Source organism: Myotis brandtii, unplaced genomic scaffold, assembly GCF_000412655.1.
Source record: "Myotis brandtii unplaced genomic scaffold, ASM41265v1 scaffold312, whole genome shotgun sequence".
NCBI lineage: Eukaryota > Metazoa > Chordata > Mammalia > Chiroptera > Vespertilionidae > Myotis > Myotis brandtii.
In genome coordinates, this window is record NW_005361955.1 from 4,596,282 (window position 1) to 4,607,227 (window position 10,946).

At 43.3% G+C, this 10,946-nt stretch overlaps 1 protein-coding gene and 1 long non-coding RNA gene across 2 annotated transcripts in view; one reads left to right on the plus strand and one right to left on the minus strand.

Moving 5' to 3' along the window:
• SEC13 (SEC13 homolog, nuclear pore and COPII coat complex component) overlaps window positions 1-9,925 on the plus strand; it is a gene marked incomplete at its 5' end in the record, with an annotated part of 34,410 nt that extends 24,485 nt beyond the window's left edge. The window contains 4 exons of the mRNA XM_005870070.2: window positions 5,152-5,285; window positions 5,702-5,825; window positions 6,473-6,619; window positions 9,271-9,925. Coding sequence (XP_005870132.2) covers window positions 5,152-5,285; window positions 5,702-5,825; window positions 6,473-6,619; window positions 9,271-9,384 — 519 coding nt within the window. The remainder of the gene's footprint in view (window positions 1-5,151; window positions 5,286-5,701; window positions 5,826-6,472; window positions 6,620-9,270) is intronic.
• On the minus strand, window positions 2,141-5,138 carry LOC106726745. The gene is made up of 2 exons (XR_001362851.1): window positions 4,733-5,138; window positions 2,141-2,627 (listed from the first exon to the last, which is right to left on the minus strand). It is a non-coding gene; the product is annotated as an uncharacterized LOC106726745 (long non-coding RNA).
• Window positions 9,926-10,946: the final 1,021 nt, after the last annotated feature.

Genomic DNA, 10,946 nt, shown 5'->3' on the forward strand with positions numbered 1-10,946 from the left:
TTAATTTTTTAATATTTTAATTTGAAATAATCTCATACATGTAAAAAAACTATAAAATACTTCAGCATATTATATGTACCCTTCACCCAATTTCTTAGGTGTTAATAATTTAAACATAACCATTATACAACTAACAAAATTTGGAATATATTTTTCTTATAATCTCTTTAATGTTACTTAATCCATTTACTTTGTTTTTGTTAATCTTCACCCAAGGATATTTTTCCATTGAATTTTAGAGAGAGTGAAGGGAAAGGGAGAGACACATTGATTGGTTGCCTCCTGCACATGCTTTGATAGGGACTGGGGATCAAGCCAGCAACTGAGGTACATGCCCTTGACTGGAATCGAACCTGGGACCCTTCAGTCCACGGGCTAATGCTCTATCCACTGAGCAAAACAGGCTGCAGCTTAATTCATTTACTTTTAATCTATATGTGTCTTTATATTTAAAGTGGGTTTTGTTTTTGATTCACCCTCATAATCTGTCTTTTAATTGGTGCATTTATGCCACTGACTTTCAGAGTGCTTACTGATAGAGTTACTGCCATATCTGGCGACTTCTGGGGCTTGCGGGTCGGGCCTGCCTGCGGCCCCGGGACCAGATCATCGGGTCCCGGGCAGCAGGCAGGCGGCTCCTGGGGTCGTCCACGGGGGCCTGGATGGCAGCTCACGCTGGCGGCTCGCGCTGTCCCACCCTGCCTGCAGTATGCAAATTAGCCGCCATCTTTGTTGGCAGTTAATTGCATATCTCGCTGATTAGCCAGTGGGAGGTGTAGCGAAGGTATGGTCAATTACCATGTTTGGCTGTTATTAGATAGGATATTTGTTGGGTTGACACCTTTATAATTATGTAATGCCCTTTGTCTCTTATTACAGTCTTCATTTTAAAGTCTATTTTGTCTAACATAAGTATAGGTGTGTTATACCAAAAGGTCACGCGCTCACTTCCTGGCCAAGGGCGCACACCTGGGTTGCAGGTTTGACCCCCAGCTTTTTTGTTTTCCATTTTTCCATCCCTTCACTTTCAGTCTGTATTCTTATATCCGAAATTAGCCTCTTGCCAGCAGCATATTCATGGCTTTTGGTTTTTTATCTATTCAGCTATTCTTTTGTTGAATTTAGTCTGTTTTACAGTTAAAGTAATTATTGATAGCCCTGACCGGTTTGGCTCAGTGGATAGAGCATCGGCCTGTGGACTGAAAGGTCCCAGGTTCGATTCCGGTCAAGAGCATGTACCTTGGTTGCAGGCACATCCCCAGTGGGGGGTGTGTAGGAGGCAGCTGATCGATGTTTCTCTCTCATCGATGTTTCTAACTCTCTATCCCTCTCCCTTCCTCTCTGTAAAAGATCAATAAAGTATATTTTTTTTTAAGTAATTATTGATAGGTATGTGCTTATTGCCATTTAATTGTTTTGTGGCTCTTGTTACTTCCTATGTTCCTTTCTTCTTCTCTTGCTCTCCTCTTACTAGTAGTTGTGGTTTGATGACTTTCTTTGGTGGCATGCTTGGATCCCTTTCTCATTACCATTTGTGCATCTACTATAGGTGTTTGCTTTGTGGTTTACATGAGGCTTACATATAACAACCTATATTTATGTTTGTTTTAAGTTGATAGCTTAAGTTTAAATACATTCTAAAGCTCTACATTTTTACTCTCTCCCCACTCGTGCTTTATGTTTTCAATGTAACATTTCACATCTTTTTATCTTTTGTATCCCTTAATTATTGTAGTGGTAGTCATTTTTACTATTTTTGTCTTTTAACCTTCATAGTAGCTCTGTAAGTGATTAGTCCACTAACGTTACTATATATTTACTTACCTTTACGATTATACTTTCATGTTTTCTTGTTACTAATTGGCACCCTTTATTTCAGTTTAAAGAAGTCCCTTTAACTTTTTATAAGGCTGATTTAATCATGATGAAGACCTTTAGCTTTTTTTTTTTTTTTTTTAAATAAGCTGCCCTCTGTGAAAAGGAGTTCTAACTCATCTCCCAGCTCACTTCATCTCAAGCTTTTGCTTGTCTAGAAAAAACTCTCTCCTTCGAGTCTGGATAATAACTTTACCAGGTGTAATATTCTTAGTGCTAAGTTTTTTTCTTTCAGCACTTTGTTAAAAATAAGCAAACACGTCTCTCAAAGTTTAGTTTTTTATTGAATGTGTTACAAAAGAAATTTAGTCAAAAGACCAGAGCCCGTGACATCATCAGACTCTAGATTCTTCTTTCTTTGCTTCCACTTTCTCCTCCTCAGCTGGGGCAGCAGTGGTGGAGGGGGCAGGATCTTCTGCTGGGGCAGGTCCATCTGCCCCTACATTGCAGATGAGACTCCCAGTGTTGACATTGGCCAGAGCCTTTGCAAACAAGCCTGGCCAGAAAGGTTCAACGTTTACTCCAGCTGCTTTGATGAGGGCATTGATCTTATCCTCCATCACTGGCTCCGCGTCGTCGTGCGGGAGAAGGGCCATCGTGCAGGATAGTAGCCGGGTAGATGCAGCTCCGAGATGGAGGCCTTGGTGTGGGCGGGTGCTGGGTGGGTGAGCGCTGCCGGGAGTGGTGCTAGTTGCCAGGTGAAGTGAGGGCCTCCTCAGCTTCCTTGGAAGGACGGAGCACCTTACCAGCAGCTGGGGAAAGGGAGATATGTTTGTTATCTTGATTGTCGTGTTAGTTTTTCAGAGTATATCTATGTCAAAGTTCATCAAATTGTGTACTTTATGTGCAGTTAATGTCAGGTATCCCTCAAAGCTGTTTTTAAATTTTTATTTTGGAGAATAAAAAGTTGTTAGTATGCAAGAACTCAAGAATTATTGTTTTCATGAGCCCTTCTTGAGGCAACCAATCGATGTGTCTACTAGAAAATAAGCTTCAGACAACAAAAATGACTAGAAAGACATTTATACATGCATACCTCGTTTTATTGCACTTCACTGATGCTGTGCTTTTTACAAATTAAAGGCAAGACTCCACCAGCAAAAAGATTACAACTCACTTTATTTTGATACTTTATAGCAGTGGTCTGAACCACATCTGCAGTATCTCCAAGGTATGCATGTATAAATACACAGTTTATGGTAGAGAACTAGGACTAAATGAGGGTTAGAAGGCAAAGTACAGGATGTATTGGCCACGTGCTCTGCTAAGGCAGTTAGAGTACAACTGTTAAAGTGCTATATCAGTGGTTAGAGTGTGGGTCCACACACTGAAGGGTTGCAGGTTTGATTCCCGGCCTCGGTTGGGGCGCATGCAGGAGGCAACCAATCAGTGTTTCTCTCTCACATCGATGTTTCTCTCTGTCTCTCTCTTTCTCATTCTACCCCCCTCCCTTCCTTACAATCTTCCCTCCCTTTTAATCTCTCAAATGGAGAAAATATCCTCTGGTTAGATTTAACAAAAACAACAGTGTGGCACATGAGCAGCTAAAGATCCACATATTTTCATGTTGGTACCATTCACACACAAACACCTCCTCCCGACCCCCACAAAAAATAAAATAAAAACAGGGAGAGCCCGGTCAGCGTGGCTCAGTGGTTGAGCATCAGCCTATGAATCAGGAAGTCACTGTTCAATCCCCAGTCAGGGCACATGCCCGGGTTGCAGGCTTGATCCCCGGTGTGGGGCGTGCAGGAGGAAGCTGATCAATGATTTTCTCTCATCATTGATGTTTCTCTCTCCCTCCCTTCTTCTCTGAAATCAATAAGGACATATTTTTTTTAAAAAAAGAACTAGAGAATAGGGAGAACATTGCATACACTTTATTAAAGATTTTAGTAATCATATTGGCAATATTATTATAAGATAAATAATTATGTGGCAGAGAGCATCCCTAGCACCAGATTATGGTCTTGAATACAGCTTCTCACTAAAGGAAACCAGAGCTCTTGAGGAAATGGCAATTCCAGGTCTGAAGTAGGAAATGTACAAGATGAGCTTGTATGTCTTGTCATACCAGATTGAAAAGAAATAAAGTCGTATTTTGACATACTAGGATTATGTCAAAGGAGCCAACTTGGACAGGTTCACAGTGCCAAAGATGGGCAATACAAGTGTCAAAAATGAGAATAATTGCAATGAACTGAACCTACCACATATGCTTAAATCCATGAGTTCATACATTGAAGAGAGAATCAGTCATCTTTGGAGAAAGTTAGGGAACCAGTTGTGAAAGAATCAAGCATATTCTGCCTTTCCTATCTGATCTGTATCACTGGGCAACCAAATATTAAGAGGGGAATTGTCCCTATTTAGGGTATCCCATGTAATAAATGACAAAGAAATGAATTACAGTATCACCATTTTGTAACTCTCGGTGAATTAAGAGAGGCATAAATTACTGACAGGTTCTAACAAAATAGAGAGAGACAATGTCACATAATGTGCCTGCTGATGAAAGAATACACCACCACATGTTGTCTTGGCAAAGGGGTCAAACCTGAGTCTGATCCCGTACTGGATCCAGCTCACAATATAGGAATTCAGAGGAACTTGTTGAACTGAGTATGCAACAGCAAAACCCAGCCTGAGAAACTACAGATCAGATGACACTGATTCTTCAACAGAAAAATTACAAAGAATAAAAGGATCAGAGGAGGAAGCTATAAATTAGGAGATGTGAAAAACAGTAACAAAACAAAAAAAATTAAACAGCAAGACTAAACTTTAGTGTCAAGATGCACATTTGGGTAACAAAACTAAAACAAAAAGATTATAAGTCAGGATAATGGGTACTTACGGGGTGAGAGGGGCTGTGATTCAAGTAGGACATAATGACAGGGCTTCCGGGGTAAATTGCAGTCTTATTTCTTAACTTGGTGATGGTTACAAGAGTGCTTCAGAGTAATTCACGAAGCTATATATTTACTATGTATGGTTTTCTGAATCTGCCCTCCTTTCATATGTTTGAAAAATGTTCTGTTTCTTAAATTCCTGAGAGTCCCTAATTCTCACTTTAAATGCATACTGCTGAAAAATATACACCCTGGTAGGAATCCTTAAAGGAGAATTGAGTGGCTAATCCTTAGTTCATCAAAACAGCTGTCCTACCTAAGCCAGACCTGAGGACTAGAGGGGAATGAGCAACAGCCTTGGCTCTGCCAGAGCGTGTTCTGTTGCCAGGCAAAAGGGCCAAGTCACAAGTCCCCCTCCTTACAGATTGGCTGCAATGCCGTCAGCTGGGCCCCTGCTGTTGTACCTGGAAGCCTCATTGACCAGCCATCAGGACAGAAGCCCAACTACATCAAGAAATTTGCCTCAGGCGGCTGTGACAACCTCATCAAGCTGTGGAAGTAAGTGGGGTTCGTGGACTTCTCAAGGGGACAGCCTTCTACTCTACCTCCCATGACAGCCACAGTTCACAAAAAAACAGGATCATCTTTTTTCCTCTTGCCCATAGAATACTGTTTTCAATGTCAGAGGACATCCTTTAAAAAACACACAACTTGCTGTTAGCTAAAGCAGTTTCATTCACTCTTTCCCTAATTCCTAATTGCTAGAGCTGACTTGGCTATGGAAAAGCAGTGCATTATAGCTGGTGAATTGGATAAAACTCTGCAGACTCAACAAACGAAATCAGAAAGATGGAATAGTTTCTCAGCCCCTGTGGAGCTTACAATGTGGAGAAGGAATGTGATCCACATGCACAATAGAGGTGTGGGAAAGGCTCCTGGGCTGCTACCCGATTCTCTTCTGATCTCCCCTTTAGGGAGGAAGAGGATGGCCAGTGGAAGGAGGAACAGAAGCTGGAAGCACACAGTGACTGGGTTCGAGACGTGGCCTGGGCCCCTTCCATTGGTCTACCCACCAGCACCATCGCCAGTTGTTCCCAGGTCAGCTCAGACCCCTGAGGGCATCCTGTGTTATTTAATCTCTGAGTGAGTCCCATCAGCCCTTACAGTCCCCTTAGGGGAGAGTCCTTGAAAGGTAAGAGTAGGGCAACAAGTACCTTTGGGCCCATGCAGATAGCAGAGTGGTGGAGCAGGTCATCACGCAGTGAACTCTTGATATGAGGCCACAAGTGGCTTGCCTCCACTGAGCCAAGAGCAGGACCAGCTTCCCCTGCTGAAGCTTGTGTGAGTAGAGAATGGAAGTGCTCAGGTACAGTTCTGAGAGATTGTTCCCAAACAAGGACCAGGGCAATGGGAAAGTCTTAAGACCTGGGCTCATCTACTACCCACTCTTCCCAGGCAGATCACGAAAGTAAGACCAAGGACAAGCCTTTAATTATAGGCTACCCAACACCCCAGGCCAGAATTAAGCCAGCCCTTTTATATATATATCATTTGTGCCTGTTTTGTTTGGTCCTATTTTTGAGAGGTTTTTTGTTTTTCTCCCTTCTCATTCTCTGAAATTGGTTTTTAGGCAGCCAGACACATTCAGTTGAGAAAGTATAGACAGAGCAGAGGGAACTGAAACAAGAAAGTGACTTTGAAGACATGAAAACTGCCCCCATCTCCTGACTCTCCTGTCTTCCCAGGATGGTCGTGTGTTCATTTGGACCTGTGACGATGCCTCAAGCAATACGTGGTCTCCCAAACTACTGCACAAGTTCAATGATGTTGTGTGGCACGTGAGTTGGTCCATCACAGCCAACATTCTGGCCGTCTCGGGTGGAGATAATAAGGTACACAGCATTTCTATGACCTGGGGGACAGGGCCCCATTTGTCTTTGCCCGCTGGAAAATGCAGTTAATGAGGCCTGCATTTTGAGCATGTGTCCTAATTATATCCTTAAATCTTACTGCCCTTTAAGTTTTTATATAAGGATGTTAACTTCTGCATATTTTATTACTGTTTGAGTTAATTCCAGTTTTCTTGAAATTTAATTTAAAGATATTTCTAGCCCACTGGTGTGGCTCAGTGGTTTAGCATTGTTCGATTGCCAGTCAGGGCACATGCCAGTTTGTGGGCTCAATCCCCCAGTGTGGGACGTACAGGAGGCAGCCAATCAATGATTCTATCTCATCATGAATTATCCCTTTGTCCAGCGTATCTATGTCATTGTCATAGTGACTATTGCGATAGCACAGTGCTTATGTTCAGGTAACCCTTTTTGTACCTAATGGCCCCAAAGCACAAGAGTAGTGATGCTGGCAATTCAGTTATGCCAAAGAGAAGCCATAACGTGCTTCCTTTAAATAAAGGAAGAGTGTAGTACAGTAAGATAACTTTGAAAAAGAGACCATATTACATAACTTTTATTATAGTATATTGTTTACAATTGTTCTATTTTATTATTGTTACTCTCTCTTACTGTGCCTTGTTTATAAATTAAACTTTGTCGTAGGTATAATGTATAGGGTTCAGTACTACTATCCACGTTTCAGGCATCTACTAGGGGAGTCATGGAACATATCCCTTATGGATGGGGGGCTACTATATTGGTGGTGTGTTTTTTTGGGGGGGCGGGGGTTCATTAGGTCCCATAATTCCTGTAGGTTTTCTATACTCTTCTTCATTCTTTTTTCTTGTTCTTATGACTGGATACTTTCAAATGTCCTATCTTCCAGATCATAGTTCGTTCTTGTACACTGTTGAGGCTGCTTTTGAATTCTTAAGTTTGGTTTCTGAATTTTTAAGTTCTAGGATTTGAGTTTTTATTTTTTGATGGTTTCTATTGCTTTGCCAAAGTTCGTGTTATTCATGCATTGTTTTAACTAATCTCATTTATCCTTGTAGTTCACTAAACTTCAAAAGGATTACTCTGAATTCTTTATCTGGTAGTTCATAGATCTCCATTTCTTTAGTGTCAGGTACTAGAACTTGATTAGTTTCCTTTGGTGGTGTCATATTTACCTGGTTTTTCATGATCCTTGGTACCTGCACACTGGAGTGTGGTCTCCTCTTCCAGGCTTTACAGGTTCAGTTTGGTTTTCTGGACGTGTCTGTTAGTAATATCTTTGGACAGATGGGGTCCTAATAGCAAAGATAGACCCTTTGCTGTTAGGATATATCTTTGGGTGAGGCAGCTGTTTGAACGCTGAGGTAGGGGATGCGGGGTGTGCTATTGGCTGAGAACAGCTAGATACAATTGCTGGCTTGGTTTCCTGCCCAAGTGAGTCTATAGAATGAACTTCACAGTTGCCTGGTCAGACTTACTGCATGGTCAGGACTGAGTATTCTACTCAGCAGTAGGTGGGGCTGTGAATTAGCTTCCCTGCTTTGGTGGGACAGCACCCAGAGCTCATTTGGGGACCCCAATCAGGCAAGAGTGCACTGAATATCGTGGTCAGGTGAGGTCACTTGTTTTGCTCTGGAGACAGGAACAGCCATAGTCTGTGCTTTCTGTTCCAGTGCCCCTAGAAGCAGGGATGTTTGATGGGATACACCGCTTCGCATGTGCTCTGGGAAGGGTCCCTGGTCTGAGGGCTGTTTTCAGCAGTAAGTGTGGTTACAAATTAGTTTCTTTCCTGGGCTCAGCAGGAAAAGCAGCTCTAAGGCCACTAATGTTCTTTATGGCTTTGACTCAAGCCAGTCCATGCCCCAACGGATGACATGGCCGAACGGGGCCACTGGCTTTGCTCTGGAGGTAATCAGCTCTGCCTGCCTGCCTGCCTTCCTCTCAGCTATACAGTTGGTGGGACGTGTGGATTCGAGGTGTTCTTGCCGGCTCTTCCTGCAGCAGGTAGGGCTGTGACTTACAAAAGTAGGCAGAACTCTGGTTTGGGGACCTGAATTAGGCGATCTGCACTCACCAAGTTCCCTGGTCAGACTGTTCCCTGGGACTAGCTGGATTCTGCAGGTAGGAACTAGGTCTGCGAAGATCTGAGTGCTGGTTGTTGGAAGCCCCTTCTCCGTCACAATCGGATTCCCAGTGGTCGACCCCACAGGTTCACCTGCAAGCCCCTCTTGTGGTGCTGGATGGATGTCATCCTAGTGCTCTCCTCCCTCCGGAAGAACTGCACCTGCCTGGGGGAGAGGTGCAGTTAGCATGGAGCCATCCCCCTTACCTTTCTAATGCAGTCCAGCCTGTTCTCGAGTGCGGGGGTGTCAGCCTCACTCCCTCCCCTGTTCTAGGACTCTCTTAGTGGTGTCTTGTCCATGAATAGTTGTTCTTTTAAGGGGGAGTGAAATTTGGAACTACTCATGTCACCTCCTTTGTGTAGATTTTTCTTCTGTTTTGATGGGATTTCAGTGAGGAAACCAAGATTAGTCCTCTGTTTTCCCACATGGCTGTGAGCCATGGTTCTTCGGGAATTTGGGCAATCATTCAGGGCTCCAGTGAGATGAGAGCAGAGGGAAGGGGTGCTGACCTGTGTGTGTGCTGGCTTGCAGGTGACCCTGTGGAAGGAGTCAGTCGACGGGCAGTGGGTGTGCATCAGTGATGTCAACAAGGGCCAGGGTTCCGTGTCTGCTTCCGTCACAGAGGGCCAGCAGAACGAGCAGTGACAAGACTGGCGGGGCCCAGCTCCCCACCTGCCAATTCCTGGACCAACTGACCAAACAGCGGCAAGGAAGCGCTCCAACAAGATGACTTTCCCAGGAATAGTTAAAACTGCAACGAGATTGATCATCTGCCTTAACATGATTTGATATGGTTTGTAATTTACAAAGCACTCATTATGAGGGAGAAACTACAAATGATCTATTATTTAAAAATATTTTTTGGCCATTTTTATGTACCTTTTGGGTTCAGGCATTATTTGGGAGTTTTTGTTTCCAAAGTAATTAAACATGATGTTTATAATTCTACATTAATTATCCTCCCTAAAAAAGTTCATTTTGACTCTTGTTGGTCAACATGAACCAAGTCCCTGCTGGTCTGTCACAGTGTGAGCATCCTGGTGATTGAGTTTATACAGAAGGTACCATATACAAAGCACTGTAAAAGGAGTGCTAGACTTGGTCTTCAGTTACGGGGACTGTAACCCTGGCTCTGCATGCACATCCTCTTCTGTAGAATGAGACTAATAAAGTCTGCTCTACAGAATGGTTGCAAGACTCAAATGAGCTAATACATGTGGGTGATCCACAAAATGCCATGTAAATGCAGGACAGTACTAACCAAATATCAATATAGTTAAGAGACTGGCCGGAAGGGAGGGCACCATTCGTTCAGTTTATTGACCCTGTCAGTGACAGGAGGGGCCTGTGATGGAGACCATGGTTCTGGTCTAAATTGACCCTGAGCCAACTATCACCTCTCAGCAGAGGCCCTGGGACCCTCGCCTGAGTCATCAGTCACAACAATAGCTACCATTTCCTGAGACCTGCTGTGAGCTGGCAGTGCATTTGGGTCTTTCACACATTAAGCAGCACAACAAACTATAAGCATATACCCCCAATTTACTGAGAAACTGGCACAGAATTGACCACTGCCAAGTTGGTAAAGCCAGTACTCTCAATGTAGAATGAGGGGGCTCCTCAGCTGTTATCTAGGAGTGGATCACAGTAGTTTGATACGAATGCTCTTAGACAAAAGGTCAAGCCACTCACCTCAGGAGGCTGTGTGCACAGGTAAGTGTGGGTCCCCATTCTTCTGTTTCTCATCCTTCGTTTGTTTTTCTGCAGCAAAACCCCTGTTTTGAAATAAATGTTAGATTGTAATATATAAAATGGGAAGCAGTGAAACTATGTTGATTGAAGTGAGGATAGAGAGGCCATGGCCCAGCCCACCCAGACTTACAGGTCATTTGGTAAAATCCAAGCCTTTGAAGAACAATATGAAAACTGCAGGTGATTTGTGTTTTTTTCTTTCCTATTAGAGAAAAGAAAGACCCAAGAAGGCACCTTTGCATACTTTTCTCAGTGGACACAGACTACACTGAATTCTAGTTAGCTTTACATACATGTCTGCCTTCCCTAACAAAACTCTGTGCTCCCCAGGGACAAGTCTAGTCTTCCTGATGGTGCCAGGGACTGTCCATGTCACACACTGGGTTAGTAATAGGTCAGTGGTGTCCTGGCCATGTGCTCTGTGTGTAATTTACACCAGGGAGGATCAGTTTAGA